Source organism: Myxine glutinosa, chromosome 3, assembly GCF_964187855.1.
Source record: "Myxine glutinosa chromosome 3, kmMyxGlut1.1, whole genome shotgun sequence".
NCBI lineage: Eukaryota > Metazoa > Chordata > Myxini > Myxiniformes > Myxinidae > Myxine > Myxine glutinosa.
In genome coordinates, this window is record NC_136263.1 from 121604385 (window position 1) to 121630069 (window position 25685).

General features: G+C 38.9%; 1 protein-coding gene across 1 annotated transcript in view; it reads left to right on the forward strand.

Annotated features, from left to right (window-relative positions):
• Nucleotides 1-882: 882 nt before the first annotated feature.
• Nucleotides 883-25685, forward strand: part of ECHDC3 (enoyl-CoA hydratase domain containing 3) — a 228646-nt gene continuing 203843 nt past the window's right edge. Inside the window, exons 1-2 of the mRNA XM_068110161.2 lie at nt 883-1062; nt 1317-1438. Coding sequence (XP_067966262.1) covers nt 950-1062; nt 1317-1438 — 235 coding nt within the window. The 5' untranslated portion in view covers nt 883-949. The remainder of the gene's footprint in view (nt 1063-1316; nt 1439-25685) is intronic.

The window sequence follows — 25685 nt, forward strand, 5'->3', positions numbered from 1 at the left end:
AAGATCATGGCAGATAGTGAGACCCAAAGGTTTGAGTGACAGAACTTCTTGGAGAGGATTATTCAGAAAGTAGATGGGAGGGTTGTCCAGTCGGTCTTTTCGGAGACACATCGTAAGAGTGTGAGATTTGTCAGGATTGAAAGACATGTTCCACTTGTTTGCCCAGTCTGTGATTTTGTCCAGGTCTGCAGAGAGTGAGGTCATTGGTCATTGTCATGTCCAAATATCAGCTTCTGAGCTCAAAGGTGCCTGAGATATTGCCCAGATGAGGAAGAAAATAAGTACATAATAAATCGATAATAATTAAGTAATTAATGAATAATACATAAATAAATACTGTTTTTTCCAAAGCACTTGTTCATTATTGTGCCCAAATTTCAGCTTTCTCGCTCAAAGGATGGCTGAGATATTGCCAAAGAGAAGCTTGACCTTTGACCTTTATCGTCAATAAACATTGACAGCCTCACTTTTGTCCTTTGGAATCCTATGGTGAAGTTTGACGAGGATAGCAGAAAGCGTTCACGAGCTATCGCACTCACAGACAAACAAACAAATAAACGGGATAGACGGACATGTGATGAAAATGGAAAATTTCTAAAATCGCAAGAAAAAGAAAATTTGAAAAAATTGAAAATCATAACAGACAGGAATGAAAACATAACCTCCACCCACCGAATTATATTGACGTAGAAAAATGAGTCTTTACTGCTTGAAAAAGTGTTTAAAAATAGTTTTACGTTTAAAAACAAACTTCTCTGTTTATTTATTTATTTTGTGTTCAAAAGTTACAGCAAAAGTTTGTGCTTGTTTTCATTGAGCCAGAAACTGGGCGGTGAAAAAAAAAGTTTGGCAGTGACAGTGGGCGCGTCTCAAATTTCTTCCATCAACGTTGCGCTTGTACTTTTCCCCGACCAGACGCTCGAGGGGCCGAAGCCAGGGCCATGCCAAGATGTTGCGGATCATGAGGCCGTTTATGGGGGAGTGTAGAGCACGGATTTCACTCTCAGCCACTGCCTGCATGGGGGAAAGGCTCACTCTTCGTAACCAAGAAAACGGAATCAGGTGCAGGAGTCGCTCAGTTGTTTGATGCTGTCAAGCCCTTTATGCGCCACGTGTAAATGTGAAATGTTCTCAAAGACCCTTTCCCCGAATGACCATATTGGATGAATGGAGCACAGAAGCCATCGGAGGTAGCCATTGTTGCTGTAACTTTGAAACAAATGGACCTGCGTTCAATTAAGGTGTTACATTCTTAGATTTGCATTTCAACTTGGACTTTTGTGGGATCTGTTCATGTATTCTGTGTCCTTTGGCAGGACAATCGTGCTGAATGATGTAAGGACTCGGAATGCGCTTTCGCTTGCCATGCTAGAATCTCTCCGCGAAGACCTTACCTTCCAGTGTGATAGCCCAGATCTGCGCGTCATCATCCTGGCAGGTGAGCAGTTATCTGGCTGGTTGGTACATTTGTTGCCCCAAAATAGTCATGTGATCAGATTATTTGCACAGATAAGTGGGGCATATATTGACTGATGTCTCTAACAGTGTATAATGTTGTTCATCCTTGTGAAAAACACAACAAAATTGCACAGTTAATACTTCACACAACAGGTTGCCATTTGCTCCATCGTGCCCCGATTTATTAGCCTCGATTTATTAGCGATTTATTATTAGTTGGAGGTAGTCTTGTTCGTCTGTCCATCCTTCCGTCTGTGCATCTGTCCGACTGTCCATCCGTCCGTGTGTCTTTCCGCAACCATATCTCGGAGATGTAGGAACCAATTTTGTTCATACTTTGCAAAAGACAATACATGATGGTATACATATGCACATAATTTTGTTTCGTGATGCAATCAAAGATGGCCGACTGGCGGCCATTTTAGTTAAAAGAAACCGATGTTGAACACGTCCTCAACTATTTCTCGGACATGCATCTACTGATGTTGATCAAACTTTGCGCACAGATAACGAATGATATCTTACATATGCATGTCATTTTCTTTCGAGATCAGATCCAAGATGGCCGACTGGTAGCCATTTTGATACTTAAACATGTCCCCAACCATTTATTGAACATGCATGGTCCGATTGTGTTTGAACACGGCACAAGCACAGCACATCATGGCGAACACGGCACAAGCACAGCACATCATGGCATACACGTGCACCTCTCTTCATTTTGCGATCTGATAAAAAATGGCCAACTAGTAGACTGGCGGCCTTTTTAGTTGCAAAACAACCTGATATTGAAAACGTCCTCAAACATTTCTACGACATAGATCAACCGATATTGTTCAAACTTGATACACAGATAAAGAATGATGGGTTACACATGCACGTCATTTTGTTTCGAGATCAGATCCAATATGGCCGACCGGCTGCCATTTTGTTACTTAAACATGACCCCAACTATTTCTCAGACATCCATGAACCGAATTTGTTCAAACTTGGCACAAAGACGATACATGAGAGTATACATATGAAGAAGGTTTTGTTTTGTAATCCGACCGAAGATGACCAACTGTCGGCCTTTAATTCTGTACAGCAAAATTACTAATGAAATTTGTCTTTTTCTCCTTGTTCACATTGCCTTAATTCAATCCTGGTACTTATCTGAGAAGTTCCAACCTCGTTATTAAAATTGATTTGACGTAGTTTGAGATCCACATTTCACAATTAACTTAGACATCCAGTTTTATTGATGGGAAGATATTTGGTCAACGTATTGGTGCATAATGATTTGCCTTTTCAAGAGATACCATGGCATTTTTAACATCCACAAGCTAAATGCAGGCAGCTATTTAGCCAGCACCATGTCAGGACTGAAGATCTCGTCAAATTCAACTCCAAAGGAAAATAAATATTTCTCGAGGCAACTTACAGACACGCATTGTACAAAATAAGCCCTCCTCTTTCACCTATGAGGTTTACCATCCAAGTATTAAAAGGACTGGACTGACCTAAACTTCTGAGATCTCATGGGACGAGGTGCATCAGCTGTGTTCTTGGCTAATTATTGCCTCCAGCAATACAATTTCTCTGATCATCACATGATTGACCATCATGACAACCTGTGCTCATTTTACATTATACTCTACTCAAGGGAACTTTGGATATCATTGAATAACAGTTGCATTCTGCCGGAGATTATTCCTCAATGTTGATTATTTTATGCAGGATATTTGACTTGATGGAATCAACCGAGTGACGTGGTGAACAATGGTTGGGCTTCCGCAAATACAGTTTTGATTGTTTTTCATTCCTATAAACTTGTGCTTAATTTTATTATTGCCTCCACCACAAAAGATGGATAGAGGTTATGTTTTCACCCCCGTCTGTTTTTTTTGTTTGTTGTCTGTCTGTCTTTAAACAGGATATCTCAAAAAGTTGTGGACAGATTCGGACGAAATTTGGCAGAGAGGTTGGATATGTGACACGGACGAAATGATTAGATTTTGGTCAAGATCCTGGGTTCGAATCTGGCTAGTAGAATTTTTTAAAGTGTTTCTTCAACATTGGGAAATAGGGCCAGAAACGATATATAGCAGGATATCTCAAAAAGTTATTGATGGATTTGGACGAAACCTCGTGGACAGGTTGGGTGTCTGACAAGGACTATTCGATTCGATTTTGGCGAAGATCTTAATATGGATTCGGATATGAAAATTACTTAATTTTTAAGTGATTCTTCACCATTGAGAGATCGGGCGAAAAGCGATATATAACATAATATTTAAAATGTTATGGACGAGTTATGAATAAACTTGATGGACCAGTTGGTTTGGTGACAAGAACAACCCGATTAGATTTTGGTTGAAGTCCGAATCCAGATCCAGCCCATCAGTGGGATACAAAACAAACTGTTCAGCCTGGTGGAGGTTTGCGCTTTACCAAGTGCCGTTCAAGTTTCTCTCATTGTTTTATAGATGGTTATAGCAGTGGGACCACACAATCTTGTTGTCACACTGGATAGAGTGAGGATCTATCATTGAGGATACCGGATTGTTATCCCGGAGATTGTGGGGTTGACTCCAGTTGAAGGTAGCAGTATTACTAACTGTTTGAGTGTTGTTGTTGTGCCCCAGACAGTTCTCTCAAACTAGCCCGCGGCACAGAGACAGCCGTTTGATCTCGCAGGAGCAACCCAGAGATCCCCCACATCTTGGACGGTCTACCCCGCCTTCACGAAGTCAGGGCCATGACAGAGTTAGAGAGAGAGAAAGTGGGAGAAAGTGAGAGACAGAGAGACAGAGAGAGAGACTGACTTTTGTATACCTTTATTTAAGCAAGGATAGAAAACAACAGCTAGACTTTGCCAACAAACAGCAATCATAAAAGGAAGTTAAAATAATAAAGCATGAAATAATACAAGTGCACATTTAAAAAGAAAAGGTGAGATCATTGTTGACTACTTTACACAGTGCGTTCTTGTAACACCATTTTTGCTTAAAAAGATCTAAATTATTTACGTTTTGGTGAAAATAAAACTCTGCACGTAGCCTGGCCACGGTAAGGGCCTTAAAAACTGTTAAAACATTGTAGTCAGCATCAGGGTTGGCAAGAAGTTTAGCTTTCCTTGTTTTATAAATTGCTAGCTTCCCTTCAGCTATTAAAAAATTGGTGAGCAAAGATACCGCAGCATTCTTAGGATTCAATGGCAAACCAAAAATAAACATACATAAAGAAAAAGAAACATTCATATGGCAGCACAATTGTGACAACAAAATAAAAAGTGGGGTCAGCCTTGCACAGTCAACATAGGCATGATGTAAATCTTCAGAGGCCGTACAAAAGGGGCATGAAACAGAATTTAAAACACTAAAACGGTGTAATAAAACATTGGTAGGTAAAATCATATGTACAATTCTCCAAGAGATATCACCAGTCCGTTTTACAATTGGTGGAGCATACATGGTGGCCCATTGTGGGCAAGGGGGGGGGGGGGGGGCGGCGGTAACATCCCTATCCATCGGGATCCAAACCTATCCTTGCATACATAATTATGCCGAATGGCAACACAGAGGTGGTACAGGCACTTTTTTTCAGTGCTTGGAAGTGGAGAGGAAGACAGGCACACAGATTCTGTTAAGGCCGCTGATGATATTTGCACCTGATGAAGGGAGAGAACATGCATTTCAAGGTCATTGTTGTTGGCATCAAAATGAAGACCCAGTCCTCTGAAGGTATGCAACACTTCTTGAATGAGCTGGGAGACGGCTCTTACAGAGCGCATTCCAACAGCGGTTGCAATATGTCCTGCTGAGTGCCAAGTTTCATTCCGGTTATCCCGCAGGTCTCCTATGACATGCACACCAGAACTTGTGAAACATTGCACAAAGGCACGTGATCGAAGTATGTTGGGAAAGAGTGCATTGTAAAAGATAGGCTCATCGAGGAAGTTGGTGGAGTTGTAATGAGCCATATCTCGATGCACCACGAGAGGCTGCCAGGCTTGCAGCAGGTCTTGGTAGAAAGGAGGCAATGGGGAGATGTCAAAATATTGCAGGTCCATGAGAAAAAGTTCCTTGTTGAAATCAAGCATGCCAGCCATTTTCAACAGGTAGTTGGCAGTAATCCGCCATGGCAGCGAAGTGAAAAAAAGAAAACGGTGAACAGTGGCGACTCGAAAAGCCATTAGTCGGCTGACAATGTCAATGAGGCCATGGCCACCTTCTGCCAATGGAAGGTAAAGGACTTCAGGCTTGACCCAATGCTTGCTGCCCCAGAAGAAATCCAGTAGGTGTTTCTGGAGTGTCAGCAGCAGTGCTTCAGGAGGGTGCAAAGCAATCATCTTATGCCACAAGGAAGCCACTACATTGTTAATCACTAGGGCACGTCCTCTGTATGACAATGTAGATAATGTTCTTCTCCACTTCTCTAGCCTATTATCAATTTTATTAACTGTGTTAACCCAGTTCTTTGCCATGAACGCTGGAGTGCCAATGTACCCACCCAGATAAAGGATGCCTTCCTTCTCCCACTGCAGGCCTCTGGGAAGACAAGGCAAACCAACAGCGGTGGGATGGCCAATCCATAAAGCTTTGTATTTGTTCCAATTGATTGCAGTTGTACATGCCGAGGAAATTTTTTCCAGATTATTTAGTAGCATGGTGATATCATCACTGCTACGCACCACAACACACACATCATCAGCATATGCTGAGGTGACAATTGGCCTTTCAGTTGGCAACACAGGAAAACCTGGTAAACTAGCACGAAGGCGGATTAGTAGAGGTTCAATGCAGAGGGAGTAGAGAATGCCCGATAAAGGACACCCTTGGCGGACTCCTCTTTCAACCGTTAGTGGTGCACATAAACTGTTGTTGACTTTAATGATGCTAAAAACATGAATGTACAGCAATGAAACGTGAGAAATAAAGGCTGCCCCAAAACCAAACTGTTTTAGGGCATGAAAAACATATTCATGGCTAATAGTGTCAAATGCTTTCTCCTGGTCAAGTAAAACTAGGCCAGCATTCTGTTTTTGTGCAGCACAGACATCCCACAAGTCCCGAATTAAAAAAATATTGTCATGAATCGACCGATTTAAAATACAAAAGGATTGATCAAAATGTATTAAAAAACTAAGAAGGGGCTTCATGCGGTTTACAACGACTTTGGAAAGAATTTTGTAATCCACACAAAGCAGAGAGATAGGCCGCCAATTTTGTAAAGACGGTAAGTCTCCTTTCTTTGGGATAAGGCACACAATTGCACGGCGACAACTTAGAGGTAACACACCCTCTTGTGAACTATACTTAAAAACATCTAAAAGTGGTGGACCGAGCAAGTCCCAGAATGCTTTATAAAATTCCACGAGTAAGCCATCAAAGCCAGGTGCTTTATTATCATTAAGGCTATTAAGAGCTGTTAAAAGTTCACCCACTGTAAAATCTTGTTCTAGAGAGCGCTGCTGTGATTCTTGTAATCGTGGTAGATTTTGGGTAAAATCAAACATTTCTTGATCATTACTTTCCTTTGCAGTAAAAACGTTCTTAAAGAAGTCTCTGATAAGACACTTCAACTGAGCATTCTCCTCAATAATTTGTCCGTCACTTGAACGTAAGCTTAGCAACAATCTATTAGATTTTGCGGCTTTTTCAAAGCTAAAGAAATCTTTACAACACGTTTCTGAGGTAGATAAACCTTTTACTCGAAGTCGTGCTAGCGCCCCGAGAGCATCATCTTTAGTTAAAACATTCAGTAGGGCTCGTTTCTCATGAAGCCGATGGCATCGTACCTCCTCGTCAATGTTAGTCGCGTTTTCCTGCAGGTCAAGAATTTCCTTCTTTAAAATGCATATCCTGGCTTGCTTTGCATTAGTAAAATTATTACTGTATTGCTGGCAGAAGACTCGGATTTGTGCCTTTACATAATCCTACCATAGGCAAAGATTGGTGAAATCATTCCGCGATTCTAGAATCCGAAGCCAGAATTTTTTAAAGGATAGTTTAAAAAAGGGATCATTTAAAAGAGAAATATTAAAAGACCAATGAGAAGTATGCCTCTGAGGGCTAGAGAAAGAAAGACGCATTTTAATTAAAAAATGGTCAGAAAACCCGGAAGGAGTAATATCAGTAAAACGAACAAGGTTTAAAAAGGAGAGGCTGATATAAAATTTATCAAGCCTTGCAAGCGACAAGTTGTTTAGCAGGCAACGACACCAAGTAAATTGTTGAGTGTTCCCGTGCTGCAGTCGCCAAACATCACCAAGGTCGTTCCGAGACAGACGCGTAGACAGAGGCCTAGCACTAGCTGGATGGGGTTCAGGGCTGTTCCGATCTTTGGCTGGGTCTAATGTGCAATTAAAATCACCACCTAAGCACAAAAGGGTATCAGGGGCAAGATGATTAAGGAAGGTAAAGGATTCGGTGAAGAAAGCCGTCCTGGCTGTGCTGTCACTTGGGGCATAAACATTGACAATTACCATCTGCTGGTGGTGATATAAAAATTCAATGGAAGTTAGATATCCTGGTACAATTTCTTTAAAAACAAGAGAGGAAACGGGAAGATGTGCAGATATAAAGAAAGCAACACCAGCACTAACCGAAGACGTGTTACTAAAAAACCAGGTGCCTTTCAGCTTCAGCCTCCAATCTGCCATGCAACTCGCAGTCGAGCGAGTTTCTTGTAAGAGAAGAATGTCTACCTTCTCATTCTCTATCAGCTGCATCGTTTAAACTTTGCGCAGGGGATTTGCGCCCGCCGTTTATATTCAAACTTGCTATTATCATGATGAGAAGAGTGGCCCACAAAGGATGATTATTCATTCAAAAGTATCCTTGCTTTAACGGTGTCTTTTCAGTTGTTTACAAGAAGCGCTGGAAATGGCAACAGTTTCTGGATTCTAAAAAATGATTTGCGCTTTTTGAACAAAAGCACGCACATTGGGGAAAAAATCATTCAGGATTACTCGTTTCTTACGAGTGGTTTTTTTCAAGAAATCTAAAATATCAGAGGTTGAAATTGTACCGTCGAGACTACTGTCTGGGAGGAGCTCCTCACCAAATGCACTTGTTGCCAGGGAGGAGCAACCGTCTGAATCATAGCCCTCATTATCCACAGGGCCTTCACCCATTTGCTCGATGTCCATGGTTGTTTCAGAGGGGGAAACCGAGGGTGCAGTAGGGGCAACAAACTCGGCGGTTACATGTTTGGGTGGGTCAATAGTTGTAACAATGGCGATGTTATCTTTAGCAGAGGTACTGCAAGGTTGAAGTAACTCAGAGAGTGTAGGGGTGGTACACTCAGAAAGGGGCACACTGGTAGTGGTAGTTAGAGGTTGCAGGGCAGGGAGGGGAGGGTGAAGTGGAGGAGGTGGTGCAGGAGGAGAAGAAGAAGAAGAAACAGAGGGAAGGGAAAGGGGAGGAGGAGGGGGGAGAAGAGCAAGGAGAGGAGGGTAAGGGATGTCGGGAATAGGAGGGAGAGGAGGAGCAAGAGGGGGGGCAAGAGAAGGGGTAGGAGGAGGCAAGGAGGGGGTATGGGGGGGAGGAGGGGGGCAGGAGGGGAAAGAGAAGGTGCAACATCAGCATCACTGCACGATACTTTTGAGGTGACACATGATTCAGAGGGGGGACAGTCTGACGACACAGAAGTACATGGGACCTGTGTTGTGGGGCGAGCACCTGTGACCACCTGAGCAAAGGAACGAAGGGCGGCTGAAGCAGCCAGAATTTTCGATCCAGGTTCAGCGGTGCTTTGAGAGGGTGAAAGGGGTCTTTTGGTACTTTTGGTTGTAGGAGCAGGTGCTTCATTTGAAGCTGCTGGCTCCACGTTGGAAGTGTTACCTGAGGGAGTTGGGAGTTGTTGGGTTGCGGGACCTTTGTTGGCAGCTTGATTCGGCATGTCTCTGGGGCATGATCTTTTTACATGGCCGAATTCACCACAACCAAAACACACCAGGGTTTCCGTATTCGCATACCCCATGTAAGTATGCCCGTCGATTTTGAAGGGAAGTATCGCCTGGAACGCCGAAACACCCGCAGGTAGAATCATGTAGAGAATTCGGCGAAACGACATAATGTGCTGCAGTTTGTCGTTTTGACTTCGAAACGGAATCATCGTTATCGGAGACACAACCGTTCCGTATTTTTTAAATTGGGATGTGATTTGTTCACCTTTAACAAAGGGGGGTAAATTCGAAATCACAACTTTTTTTGCAGGAGTATCCAGGGGGAAAAAGGGGATGTAAATATCGGGGTCGAAAAAAACCCCGCGCTCCACGACTTGCGCGACCCTCCGAACTTCGGAGACGAAAAAAACAAGACGTTTTGTTCATGCGCGAAACCGCTTTAACATTCTCGATGCCGACGATCTCGCCGACAGCAAATATTAACTTCTCCATGTCGATCTCCGACGGAGGAACACACACAATCCCGTGCTTTCGGGTTAGTGCTTCAAAGGAAGCGTAACGTGAACTTTGACCCGCCATGGTTATTCAATGGCCGGATATATGAAAATAAAGCAGCTACCACCATTCAAACCTCGACAGGTAGCGAGAAAATGAAAGCGATATAAACGAAAGGAAAAGGTATGAGTAAAAAGAGATATAAATAAGAGATAAACGCGATAAACTAATTATACACAATGGTAGATCGATCGATAGAAGGCGCCGCCCAGAACGGAAAACAACAACGTACCGAGAAACCGTCGAATGCTCTTCTCTCTCTCTCAAAAGATCAGACAAGGTGATAGAAAGGAGGACACCATAACTTAGACGATGTGGAGAGAGAGAAAGAACGGGAAGAACGCGTTCTTCCCGAACAGATACAGGAGAAAAATGTCTAATAAACGTGTTGGAGGGAACAATCCAGTGGGCCAAACGCCACTGGAGATCACCTGTTCTTTTGGATGTGGGCTCACTATACATGGCTTCCCAGATAGGTTCGGAGGGGGGTCCTCCGGGTAACAATCCTTTCCATCGGGTAACTCCATTTAACAAAGGGTTCCCATTTAACAGCTTGAGGCACATCTTGTAGATGCCCTTGCTGTCCATTGTCTGGAAAAGCTTTGACCCATCGCTAACAGGGGGCAAATCGTTTTGAATGGGTTCAACAATCAATTTAGGCACTGTCGGCTCATTTAGATCTTCTTCTGTACCTCGAGTCCAAGTTAGGCCAAGTTGCCGTCCCAACTGAATCATTTTCCTCAAAATTTTTGCAATCATCCTATGGGACCAAATCCCTGTCAGGTCGGCGATTTCACTTACGGATTTCCAACCATACCCTGAGTCATGTCGGAGATGCCGCACCTTCACGATACCAGCTGCTATAAAGTGTTGGCAAAAATCTCGACTCTTTGGAATGTCGGGAAAGAGAGGGTTATAGAACAAAGGCTCGTGTGCCAGCATTTTCGTTACATATGTGTCCGCCTGACGACTCACAGAAAGGCTCTGCCAGGCATTTAAGAGGCTTTGGTAAAAGCAGGGAGAACCGATATGTCGACATGTTGAAGGTTCATTTGAAAAAGTTCAAACCCGTACCCGAGCCTACCCGCTCGCTGCAGTACAAGGCATGCAGGGAGCCGGCCTGGCAGATGTTCCATGTAGAGGAGACGTTGAATGGACCGCAGCCGGAAGGCCATTAGGCGGGCTTTGATGTCGACGAGGTTGTGGCCACCCTCAGCCGAGGGGCGACATATCACATCGGGTCGTAGCCAGTGGTAGCCTCCCCAGAAGAAGTCCACCAGTTTGCCCTGGAGTGCTTTGAGTAGGGCCTCCGGCGGTTGCAGGCAGATGAACCTATGCCACAACATTGTGGCAACTAAGTTGTTGATCACTAGCACACGGCCCTTGAAGGACAAATGGGGTAAAACCCTTTTCCATCGGTTCAATCTTTCTCCCACTTGCTCAATTACCCCGTCCCAATTTCTCTGAGCATACTGTGGGGAACCAAGGAATATGCCCAAGTACTTAATTCCCTCACTTCCCCACAGCAACCCTGCGGGGAGGGATGGGGGCGGCTGTGGTACAGGCTGAAGAAGGTTGCGATAAAGGGAGGGTATCCATAACGTCTTGCTCTTGTTCCAATTGATTTTTAAAGAGGAGGCAGCGTGAAACTTTGACAGGCACTCAACAACGATATCAATATCATCCTTATCTTTTACAAAGATGCAGACGTCATCCGCATAAGCACATAGGGTTAGCGGTGCACTCATGGGAGAGAGTGCTATTCCAGAAATCTTCTTTCTCAGTAGATTGAGAAGAGGCTCTAAAGAAAGAGCAAACAATAAACCAGAGACTGGGCACCCTTGCCGAACCCCTCTCCGAACCTTGATGGGGGGAGCCAGCACATTATTAATCTTAATTAAACTAAATACATCCGTGTATAGCAAGGAAATGTAGGAACGAAAGTTTGCTCCGAGGCCGCATGCCTGTAACACATGATGCATAAACTTATGGTCGATACTGTCAAATGCCTTTTCAAGATCAAGCGACATCATTCCAAAGTCTTCTTTAACACGGTTACCATCAATGAGATCTCTGATTAAAGAAATATTATCATGGATGGATCTTCCAGGAACACAGTAACTCTGTTCTGGCAGTACTAGATCACCAATAACCTTTTTTAGTCGATTAGCTAGTACTTTTGAAAAAAGCTTGTAGTCCGTGCACAGCAGGGAGATCGGTCGCCAGTTCACCAAAAGTCGGGGATCTTCAGTTTTCGGGAGCAAGCACACTACGGCTCTTCTTAGACTCAGCGGCATTATACCAGTCTGTATAGAAGTGTCCAAAACATTCAGCAACTCAGGGCCTAAAAGGTCCCAAAATGTCAGAAAGAATTCGGGAGGTAGACCGTCAATACCCGGAGCTTTCCCTGAATCCATGGCAGCAAGAGCACAGGTTAGCTCAAGGAGGGTGATTGGTAGGTCAAGCTCCAACCGTTGAGCCTCAGTTAGGGAGGGGAGGTGAGAGGTTAAATCCATCATTGTATCATTACAAACAGTCTGCTCCTCAAAAAGTTTTGTAAAGAATTCAATAATGTTTATTCTAACATCATCCTCGTTGACAACAACGTTGCCTCTTGAGTCCAAAACAGAAGAGATTAGCCGTGATGGCTTGCTTAAGGATTCTAAATGAAAGAAAGACTTGTTTGGGGTGTCTGATAACTTTACATTCTGTATTCTAAGTCTAATTAATGTTCCGGCTGCTTTCTCTTGAACTAACTCCCTTAAAAGAGCTTTCTTTACAAGCAATAACCGGTAATTGGCGTCATTGTTTTCATGAGCCAATTTACTCTCCAATTGTAGGATATCCAATTCCAACCGGGCCATTGTAATGTGCTTGTCGTTTGTGCTGTGTGATTGGAAACTGACAAAAAACCCGAATTTGAGATTTCATGTTATCCCACCATATGCTGGATGAAGAAAAGGAAGATTTCTTTGCTACTAGACTTGCCCAGAAAACACGAAAGGCTTCTTTAAACATACCATCTTCTAGAAGTCTAACATTAAACTTCCAATAAGCGCTCCTATTTGCAGGTTGAGGAAAGGAAAGGTTTAGGGTTACCATATGATGGTCTGAAAACACGGAAGGAAAAATATTTGAAGAAACCGCAGTATTTTTAAAGGGTACGTTGATGTACCATCTGTCAAGCCTTGCCAAGGATACTCGACTGTTGGCGCATCGACACCAGGTGTACTGGGATGTGTTTGGGTGGTGCAACCGCCAAACATCAACGAAGCCCATTGTGCTAAAAAAATTGGATAAGTGTACATGGGACTCAGGATGGGGTTCGACAGAGTTTCTGTCAACCGATGGGTCGAAGGTGCAATTGAAATCACCTCCGACACACACACAATGATCAAAATCAACCGATCTTAAGTGATTTATCATTGAGGTGAAGAAGGACTTACGCTCTACGCTATCACTTGGCGCATACACATTAAAAATGGTGTAATGGAAGTTATGGCTTACTAGTTTGAGAGAACTAAGCCGACCATTTATTACCTCCTGAAAATGGCATGACTCACACACGAGGCCTGGCTTCAGCAAGAAGCCGATTCCAGCAGATGAAGCTGATAAATTGCTGAAATAGCATTGGCTCTTAAAAAGTTGATGCCAGTTATGTTCCACATTTGGTGTGATGTGAGTTTCTTGAAGTAAGATCACATCCACCTTTTTCCGTTGAAATATGTTTTTTACTTGAACCTGGCGGAGGTGGCTAGCACCACCACCGTTAATATTTAAAGTTGCAAGTTTTATAGTTTTCATCCTGTATTGATGAAATCAGCCTGTGGCTGGGAACACTCTACACCTGCACGTGAGTAGTGTATATATGTTGCTTCTGGGACACTCTCATTTTCCCATTGACTTACATGTTAATTTTTCCCCTCCCTCATTGCCCCTAAACACCTCTATTTCTCTCACCCTGTTCTTTACGAACCTTCTAACCTTTTGACATGTTATCCTTATTCATTAGACCACTTAAACAATGGTCCTTCTGTGTGAACCTGTGATCCTTCTGACCTTATGGACCTTTTAACCTTTTACTCTTAATATCATCTGGTGAATCATCTTTGACCCACTCAAACAACGACCCTACAAATATTTGTTTATGTGTGGGAAATAATTTAATTCTCCTACAACTCTCCTCACCGTCTAATACATTAACAAAAAATATGTTTGAGTTTGGTTCTTTATTAAGATATTTTAACTGAGCTAAGATAAAATGGTAAACCTCCCTCAATGTTCTTGTTTGAGCGCCTCCAGTGCCACACACTTTTTGGTAGGCTCTGCCCACCTTTTGTTAAGCTCCGTCCACTTTTTGGTAAACCCCGCCCACTTTTGGTAAGCCACGCCCACCTTTTACTAAGCCCCGCCCACTTTTTGTTAGGCCACGCCCACTTTTTGCTATGTACCGCCCACTTTTGCTACGCTCCGCCCACTTTTGCTAAGTCCCACCCACTTTATAAACTCTTCAGCATTGTATCATTTCCAGGTAATACATTACATCATTTTCAGGGAATTTCCATCACATCATTTCCAGTTAAGACACGCCCAGGGAATTTCCACAGGAAATGACACACACCCAGCCCTTCTTATAAAAGGCACCGACCACACAGGCTTTTTCAAACACGCTTTCTGCTTCACTTGAGAATGGACTCCTATGCCGAAATGGAATGGGATAACTTTGCTATTCCTTGGAGTCCTACTACCTGTGTAGAACTCAACCTTCAGATTGATGAACTGGACTCGAACCTCTTATCAATGGAGGTAAGTTTGTTTATTTATTTATTTATTTATTTAATTTTTTTTTTTTTTTTTTTTTTTTTAGATGAGACTCATGTAAGAGTTAACAAAGTTTATTTTAATATTCATAGAGCTTGATTTATACAAATAAAAATATTGTATTAAATTAATACATTGTTATTTTCTTTCACAGGAAATTGTATCTGAGATACGAAATGAAAATTCTGCTTTTAACACAACTTGGGATGAAGTTATTTTTTTGTTTGAAGACATTTTGAACAACCAAGACCCCCAGAACGAGTTCTACCTTGATGACCCAGCCAAAGAGTTATACCTTGGAGATCCACAAAATCCTGAAAAAGAGTTTTACCATGATGATACTTGTTGTGAGTTATCAAAACAAAACCCACTGAACAAGTTCTACCTTGATGAGCCAGAATACAAGTCATACATTGGAGACCCACAAATTTCTGAAAATTGGGAAAGGGGAGTTCTCCCTGATGGTCCGCAGTTATACTATGTGAGACACATCATAGAAACCCTAAAAAATTGTGAAATGGGAATTCTCCCTGATGGTCCGCAGTTATACTATGTGAGACACATCATAGAAACCCTAAAAAATTGGGCAAGGAGAGTTCTCCCTGATGGTCCGCAGTTATACTATGTGAGACACATCATAGAAACCATAAAAAATTGGGAAACGGGAATTCTCCCTGATGGTCCGCAGTTATACTATGTGAGACACATCATAGAAACCCTAAAAAATTGGGCAAGGAGAGTTCTCCCTGATGGTCCGCAGTTATACTATGTGAGACACATCATAGAAACCCTAAAAAATTGGGAAAGGGAAGTTTTCCCTGATGGTCCGCAGTTATACTATGTGAGACTTATCACGGAAACCCCAAATATTTCTGAAAATTGTGGTTCTACCTTGGGGACTTGGAAAGATGGTTATATTTTTGGAGACTCGGAATGGGGGTTTTGTTTTGATGACTCGGAATGTGATACCTATCTTGGAGGCTCAACAGGAATGTGGTTATACCTTGGGAACTTGGAAAGTTGGTTTTATTTTGGAGACTCTACCTGTGGGGTCCATCTTGGAGACTCTTTGGATTCTAAAGCAATGAACAATGTTCTTTGTTTAATGACGCTTGATTTAAGCAATATCAAGAAAGTTCGAGGAAGAAAATGCTGGAAAATTCTTTCTTCCCATTTCTACTTCTTCAAACTTGAAAGCCTTGAAAGACAGAATTGGAAGAAGAGGAAAAAAAAAAAAAATGAAATACATATTTTTAAAAAAGAAGAAAAAAAAGATTATGTTAGGGTTTGGGTGGGATTTTGAATGTGAGGGTTAGGGATGGGGTTGGGTTAGGGATGGGGTTGGGTTAGGGTTGGGATTTTGAATGTGAGGGTTAGGGTTGGGGTTGGGTTAGGGATGGGGTTGGGTTCGGGTTGGGATTTTGAATGTGAGGGTTGGGGTTGGGTTAGGGATGGGATTGGGTTAGGGTTGGGATTTTGAATGTGAGGGTTAGGGATGGGTTGGGGTTGGGTTAGGGATGGGGTTGGGTTAGGGTTGGGATTTTGAATGTGAGGGTTAGGGATGGGGTTGGGTTAGGGATGGGGTTGGGTTAGGGATGGGGTTGGGTTAGGGATGGGGTTGGGTTAGGGATTGGGTTGGGTTAGGGATGGGGTTGGGTTGGGAATGGGTTGGGTTAGGGATGGGGTTGGGTTAGGGATGGGTTTGGGTTAGGGATGGGTTTGGGTTAGGGATGGGGTTGGGTTAGGGTTTGTATATTATTATGACTCACTCACACATACACAAAAGTTAAGCCCCAACTGGAAAGTTGAGGGATTCTGTGTTTGGGGTTCACAGATTTAAAAACGTATCCCCATTATACACACACAAAAGTTAAGCCCCAACTGAAAAGTTGTGGGATTCTGTGTTTGGGGTTCACAGATTTAAAAACGTATCCCCATTATACACACACAAAAGTTAAGCCCCAACTAAAAAGTTGTGGGATTCTGTGTTTGGGGTTCACAGATTTAAAAACGTATCCCCATTACATTTTATTTATTTATTTATTATTTTCAAGGGTATTATCTGCTTACTTGTGTTTTTTGTAATTCTTGCGAGTAAAATGAACCCAAGATTTCTTCTCCATTTAAATCATATAATTTGTAGGTCCAAGGGACTGTATCCATTACATCAATGATTTTAAATAATTCACGAGTCCATTTTTGTGTATAACCTTTCTCAAAATGACTTTTCCATTTGTATATTCTTACAATATCACCAACTTTAAACTTGGGCTTTCTCAAATTAATCTCCTTTTCATATTCTAATTTTGTAAATGTTTCTGATGGTTTTGATTTTGTTGATGAATGAACTGTATTATTGTAATTATCTACAATATCCTGAATTAAATACACCCATTTTTGAGAACCGAGTTGTGTGAATTTTTTATATAATTTCTCTTTTAAAGTACGATTAAAACGCTCAATAACAACTGCCTTTCCTTCATTAAAGGTGCTGTATAATTTAATACCCTTCCCCTTAAGAAATTTCATGAATATTTTGTTATAGAACTCTGTTCCCTCATCAGTCCATAACTTCTTTGGTTTCCTTTTATCCCGATCAAATATTAGCTTAAAGGCTAACATTAAAGTATCACCCCTTTTATTTTTTAAAGGGACAACCCAGGCAAATCTACTCCTCAAATCAATAACGGTTAAAGCATACCTGTATCCCCTGTCATTATTCAATTCAATTAAATCAGCGGACCATATGTGGTCGGTGTATTTAGAATAAACCTTCCTTCTTTTAAACTTTGTGATTATAGGTTTGTGTAATTCTTCAGCCAAAAGCTCCTCAGTCTTGATGACATCATTAGAGCCTAATAGTTTTTTGAGGAATAACCAAGACCAAGTTTCAATTTAGCATTTATCAAATTTCTCACAATAAACCTATCAACTTTCTCTCTCAACGTTGGATTTTGTATCAAAGACAAATTATACAACATTTCGCTGTCGGCTTTATGTTTTTCAGTCAACGTAGTGGTATCCCCATAAGCAATATCATGCTTCATACACACTTCATCAACCCTATTTGTAGGTTTAGACCAAGGTTTAGGATTGTTAGCCTCATCTAATCTTTTATCCAAGTTTGTTCCTGGACCACAGAAAGAATACCCTGGAAGGTGTAATTCCCCTGGAATTCCAGTTGTTGTAAATTTACTTCCTGACAGAAACTTTTGTATGTCTCCTCCTCTTTTAGGAGAGATGAATTGGCACTTTTTAGAGCCACACACTTGACATATTCCTTTTTGACAAACTCTATTATTTTTAGCTTTAACATAAGAGATATTTTTAGATTTAGTTTTCTTTTTACATTTGAGACAATAACTCATATTTATTTATCAGAAAAATTCCGACAGAGTATCAAAACCTTTTTGGTTTTCAACATATACATTTCAATCTTGATTTTTAAAACATAAAGAATCCTAAGGAATGCCTTCACTCTCTCCTCCATTTATTTACAAATAAAACTAACTAAAGTCAATTACACCGACATCATCAACCACATAATCTTTTCCTTCTTCTTCTTCTTTATCCCCACTTTCTCATTTAAATCTCCTCCCTGAAACTGAAGACATTGACGTCGTTATTCTTGAAAATAATATTTTCATTAGACTTCTCATTTCTTTATTTTCCTCCTCAGTGCGTTGAGTTTGATTTATTTGCTGTAATACCTTCAATCTTTTATTAATCTCACTGATTTCCATCTTTTTATATTTTTCCTCCCTCTCTCTTTGCTCCCTCTCCTCCTTCTCTCTTTTCTCCCTTTCCTCCTTCTCTCTTTTCTCCCTTTCCTCCCTCTCCTCCTCCTTTTTCTCCCTTTCCTCCTTCTCCTTTTTCTCTCTTTCCTCCTTCTCTTCTTTAACTCCTTCCTCATTTATCTTAGCAATTTTTGATATCAATATTTTCACAGCATTCATTCTTTCTTTATTTTCCTCTTCGGTGAGTTGAGATTTATCTTCTTGCTGTAATACATCCACTCTTTTTTGAATCGCTCTGATTTCCATCTCCCTCTCCCCCCTCTCTCTTTGTTCCCTCTCCTCCTTCTCTCTTTTCTCTCTTTTCTCCTTCTCTTCTTCAACTCCTTCCTCATCCCTTGCTACCCTTGAGTTTAAACCCCAAAGAATATTATACATATACTCATCTGGATTTTGAGATATTCTTGTATCTATAATTATTTTTCTCATAATAGGATACCAATAAGATTTGTTGACGATTTCTAAAAGAGTTTTATATTTCATAACTTTGAGAAGTTCATTTTTATTTAATATTTTAAACAAGTCTCTATTTGTGGGTTTAACAATATCAGTATAAGGCCAGTTTTTTATGACAAAATTCCCATGTATATGCTCCAAATCATAAGGTATGTAATACCGAGCACCCTTTTCTTGTAGGTATCCTTGAATACAAAAATTATAATTCTCTTGTAGTCTTCTTCCTGCCATTTATGTATCAGAAATATATGTGAGATTAATATTATGACAGGTAATACCACCCCATCTTCCCACTACCAAATCGGTTTGTATTCCTCGGCTTTCTATCCTTATCTCATTACCTTCCTTCTTTGTCATGCGAACCATCGCTATACTATCATATATTTTTATTTTCTTAAAATCACGTATTTGTTGTTTACTAATTGTACTTCCACATAAATCCTTATCTTCACCAAGTGGATAATATTCTTCTTTACGAGACTGATTTAAATCATGTAGGTCTTCTATGTTTATTGAAAAAGACCAATTATACCCTAAATCAGGCATATCATACCCCCATTTATTAATTCGCATATTAACTAAATGTCCTTCTTTATAAAATTTAATTGTAAGCAGGTAGTTAAATTCAATGAGGAAAGGTGTATGGTCAGTATAACCAGGTGTTGTGGTTGTAAATTTTACTTGTTTCACAAAACGTGCTGTTTTCTTTAAAGATATATATTGTGATAAATCACTGAATCTAATCAAGTCATTCGCATCTGTAGGGTTTGGATAATTGATTAATTTATAAGTATTCTTCATATTAATATTTTTACTTACACTATATTTTTGTCGTTCAGCCTGTGCCTTTGTATAATAATTTGATAAATCAATATCCTGAGAGGATTTTCCAAAGATAGAACCATCTTTTCCAACATAGGTCATTTATATTAGATAAAAAATGATATCATAAAAATTTTCATTATTGTTGAGTTGAAATAATACATATAAACATAATTGGCCACAACATTTAGAATTAATTTCTTGAACTTGGAATGTTTGATAAACACCATTCTGTAAGAATTGTATTACTTCAACAGGTGGTGGCATACCATAACTATCAAAATAATATTTATCCTGACTATTATGAATACAAACCCAATGAGAACCATTCTGTGTGTCTAAATTCATAATAATATTCTTTGTATTCTTATTTATATGTATTAATTCATCTCTCATACAAATAACCACATTATCAATTTTTAGTGTTTTACAATACTTAGCTAGTTCTATATTTGACGTTGTATTCTTTCCAAATTGTTTAAACCATTTATCCATTTATTTATGAGAAAGATACAATCCATTACCCCGTTTAGTTAGTTTAACACCCGCTTGAGCGATAGAGGAAAGCATATCTCCAACCAACAATCTAGCTTTATCAGGTAGACTTTCAAGTTTTTGAGCAAAATCTACAATTACACCACTTCCACTAATTTGTTTCTCCAACTCCTTGTTATGTCTTTCCAATTCTTTTTGAGCTTTTAGTTGTGCCTTCCTTTCGTTAGCAGTTTTTACCGCTGCTGAAATACCACCAGTCAATGCTCCCGCCGCACTTAAACCAGCAAATAAAGGAATTAGAAACAGGAGAAATCCTCCTCTTGACTCATCTATTGAATATTTCTTTAACATAGGTTTCGTCATTTTAATTTTAAGTGATCCAACATCATTTAGTGTTTTTACTTGTGTGTGTGTGAGTAAAACATCAATTCTTACAGCTCCTTTTCTTTGAATTGTATTAACATTAATAATACAAGGCTTTTGATTTTGAATACAAGATGTTAATTTATTAAGATTGATTTGATTAACATATACCCCAACCATTTATTTATGAGAAAAAACCTATGTGATATTAATCATAACACCATTATCTGTATTAATCTGTAATTCTGTTTCCTCCAAAAGCAAACAATATGCATTAACCTCTTCACTCTCCCCTCTTTCAATGTATAGAGAAGTATCCACTCGATTAGACTTTATAGTTTCCTTTTGAGAACTCAGGTCAATTGCGTAGATTGTATATAAACCTTTAAATGCAACCATATCCAAAATAGGATCATTATTACCATTACTTTCACACACCTTTTGGTAGGACTTGTAGGCTTCCGCATAATCATTTTTTTCCCAATCAATTTCCAATCTATCTCGCGGATAAAATGTGCCATCAAGAGAAACCCGAAGTTGTTTCACCTTAGCATTATCACTCAGCGCATTATTCTTATTAGTACCCTCCTCTCCATCTGGTTTTTTTAAAATGAGCCATAGGTATCGTGGCTTTCCTTCAAGAACACCCAAATTCCAAGTGTAGGTAGTGTGTTCCAGTTTAACGTGTTGACATCTTCTTTTAAGGTATGATACATTTAGCGGTTTCTTTGAGTTAAGTCTTCTATTTAACATCTCCTCCGTTTTAAGATTAGGAGTATATTCATTGATATACCAACACAAATCATTAATAACAAATTTATTATTGTCGCCAAAAGCATTTTCAGCCCCAAAAAGCAATCTATTTACATTATCATTCCTTTGTAGTTGAAATCTAATTTTAAGACCATACAAAACTTTATCATAATCACAAAATCCAAATATACCTTTAAGAGGTACTGCTACGGTAAAACTATTCTCAGCTTTTGCGTCATCATTATACATTGACTTCCTTTGACTATAACCAGGGTCTGTGTTTGTTCCCGTTGACATATCAGGAATAAAGCCTTCAACAGCTCCCTTACCCATTCTATCACCAAACGAATATAGTGTAAATTTCATCATTTCAGATGTAGCAGAGACATAATCAACCGCTTCAACCTCTTGTGTTCCAATATACAGGCGAACACTGTCAAACATTTTCCAGAAGAAATCATTTACGAGTGTAGCATTAGTATTATTCGCAGCCTTAGTGAATTTAAATTTACACAGCAAGAAACTATCAGCTATATTCAAGTAAGTTTGTTGATTATTTATTTCAAAACTTTTTGTTCCGTTTGAATTCCAGTCGGTTCCTGTAATAGCATTTACCTTAAAATAGTCTTCCTTTTTAGTAGAGTTTGAAATGATAATCGTATCATCCAAATCATAGATACTATCAATCGCTTCCATACTTGTATTTATATAGTATTAAAATTGTTGAAACCCTGACCCAAGTATTTTAATGATTTTTTGTCGTTCTTGTGAAGATAGTTGAGTTTTACCTTTTTTAATTTCTTTGATTGCTTGTAATTTATGGGACTCCTTTTGAGCATCTTTTATACTCTTTACAACACCTGCTACATTTCCCATGAGAGAAGCAGTTGAACCAATTAGGTCTTTATGTTTAAGAATGGTTGAACCAATACCCATTAGAGTATCAATTATCCCATCTCCTTTATTTCGAAATTGATGACCCACACCCCGTTGTCTCTTAGGTTTATAGTATCCTTTACCCACATACCTTGTATAGTCTGGTGAAAGGAACATGCCCTCCCCTGTAATTATTTTATATTTTCCCAACTCGTGTTTTCTTACAATAACCATTATTTATTTATTGAAAAACTTCACGTAGGTGAATTCTGATGGATATAATTTCATCATTAAAGGATATCATACGATTATCTTGGTCGGTTATCCTAAAATTTACTCTGTATATGGTTTTTCCTGACACAGGTAAATAGACAAGATTTTTTGGTTCCATATTAAATTTATAACCAATCGGGGTTGAGTATGCACTGAATGAAAATATTGTATTTGTTCTTATTCCATCGTTATAAGCACCATCAATCAAATCACAATGAATTAATACTGAATTTATACCGGAGGATATTTGGATAACATTATCACTGTAAAACGTCCCGTTATTTTCAATCTTTTTTGAAGAGAAACCCAATAGCTCTCTAAACGAATTTTCAATCGTGAAATCAACTTTATAATTATTTTTAAGTTTAATAGTTGATTTTGAAGTGTGTTTTTGAATATCTATTACAATATTTTTTGGTTCATCACCTTTTTCTTTCATAAGGCGAGAGACTTCTGAAGATATTTGAGAAATCTCGTAAGCTCCAGGTGAAACGGTTATAGTTTTATATCCACTTCCTGGATTATAACTAAACTTGTTGTTTTTCTCTGTGATATTAAACAAGGTATTATAAGTTTCCATTGACAATAAAGATGCCTCATATGAGGTAAGGGGGTCAAGTTGTAGTGGGTAAGGGAATGAAGCTGTGTAATCGCTCGTTGTGAAATTAAAACTAAGAATTGTGCTTCTCATCTTATTTAATATCTAATAAAATATCTTTGTATTGACATTTATTAATTATTTTCATATTCATCAACTGATCTAAAATGGCTGAGGATTCATTAAAACAATTGTTGTTTCCAGCCTTCTTACTACCTAACAACAATAATAGCCTATTAACTAATTGTGATGGGTCATTTGGAAGAAAACTAACACCCGAACCAAGCTTACTTAAAGCATCAATAATATGTTTCTCCTTCTCATTCTTCTTACTTTTACCAGCAACAGAAACTCCATAATCAAGTGCATTTAACAACTCAATATATACCCTATCTTCCTCTCTTTCCATATCAAGTGGTTCCTCAAAATATTTTGAACCGCTGAATCCGGGGTTTGTTAGAAGAAACATTAATCTTGGAGTTAATTTAACATTTGGTTGAGTAGAACTCAAGAACATCAATTCATCATTAAATATCAATACCTTTTCTTCCACAAGATGAAACACTGCTGGTTCTTCTGTTGGAATGAGACCTGCTCTGGTTTTTGAACCCGCCGAATATTCATTGTTTTGAAGAGCTTCCACAACATAATTAGGGGGTTGATTTACCTGCTCAAGTTTCCGAAATAATCCCTCGTCATCATATTCTAATTCACCAAGTTCTTGTTTTGTTATCTGACTAAAATCTTTGAGCATTTGAAGTTTTTTCGGAGTAAATTCTACCGTGGGAACTGTAGGTGATTGTTGAGTTTTCAAAAGTGGTTTAAAGAATTTCTCTTGTTTTCTTTCAAAGGCTTCTTCACCAGTTAGTTTCTGTCTCCGTTTCTTCTTTATCTCTTCCTGTTGTTTAACAACTTTTGAAACTAATTGTTGATGTTCCTTAAACTTTCTTTCTCTTTCTTCGGTATTCATTTTCTGTATTTATTTATTGAAAAATATCATTTAATGAATTGTAAAGGTCAATGGGAAAATTTTCCTTTTCTTCATCATTATAGTAAATGTGTTGAAATAAATCTTTTTCTTTAAATATTTCATCAAATTCTTTATTGGTATTAATACGAGTTGTTATTTCTTCTTCACTAATACTTGTATCTCTGCTTTTCATACGTTTGCGTTGAATCTCCTCATCGATATCAAAACCGAATGATAAAATCTTAACTCCATCACCACACAATTGTTTAATAATTTGTCTCATTCCTTCAGGATTAGTTTCTAAAATCCCAAGACCATTAGATTTTACTTTATTTAACTCACTCTTACAATGTGAATATTTTGTAGAACCAAGAGAGACCTCCTCAAATATTTGACCTTCGTTCCTCAATCGCATATGTTCCTCCATTGAAATGTAGTAATAATCTTTCCCTTCTACTTCTCCTGGTCGCTTTGCTCTGGTTGTAGTACTCACAAAACGAATCATAGGGTGTTTTTAAAAAAAACTTACAATCTTTTCATTTTTACTATTCAAGAGTTTAGATTTATGAAAGTTCTTTCCAGAAGCAGATTTACCCACAAGGTTAATAATAATTGTTGTCATTTATATATGTAATTATGTTTAAAATAAAAATACATCCTTTAATATCTCATCTTGTTTCACAACAATATATTTATATTTTCCAATCGTGTGTTTCATATAATTTTCAAATTCTTTTTTACTACATAACGTAGAGCAATTATCTCTCCAAAAATTATTTACATCTATTGAATTTAACTTAAATAAAATAAAAGTATTGGCATTGTTTCTTATTGAGCGTCGAGGGAGTTGAAAATATGACTGACTAAGATAAATACAATTACAAGAAGAATGTCTCCCTCTTGTATAGTAGCTGTCCATTACTGTTTGGTTTCTCTCATTAACACAATCATCAAAGATGACGAGGTTCTTTTTTGATTTATCTAAATCTTGAGGTGAAGGTATATCATCCGTATTATCACTGAGAATACAAGTTATGGGTTTTGGTTTCGATTTTGATTTCTGTGTATCACAAAATAATTGTATTATATCTTCAATATTATAATCATTTAGTTTGTTTTGAAGTTTAAATAAACCGATAATGTCTTCCTTTTTAAGACCTGCATTAAAACCCTGTGAGAGTAGTTGATACTCGGGTTGAAAACTAGACTTTGTAAAAATTATTAAATTATCATAATCTAAAAAATTAGGACCAAGGAGCATCTTTAAAAGTAAACAGGTTTTTCCACATCCGCTTGAACCAACTATTAGACATCTCAATGAATTTGGAATGTTTTTATGGTTATTAAATTTTATCTTATTTTCCCAAACGGGTAAAAAATCATTCATTTATATATTTGGAAAACAAGTCATCTAACTTTTTTTGAGCTATTTTAGAAACTCTATATTTTATCCTGAGTTCGGGTTTAATTTCAAAATAATTCATTATTTTATTTATATAGTATCTTGTATTAACATTTCCATTAAAATTATTTTGAATAATAAATATCATTAAACCC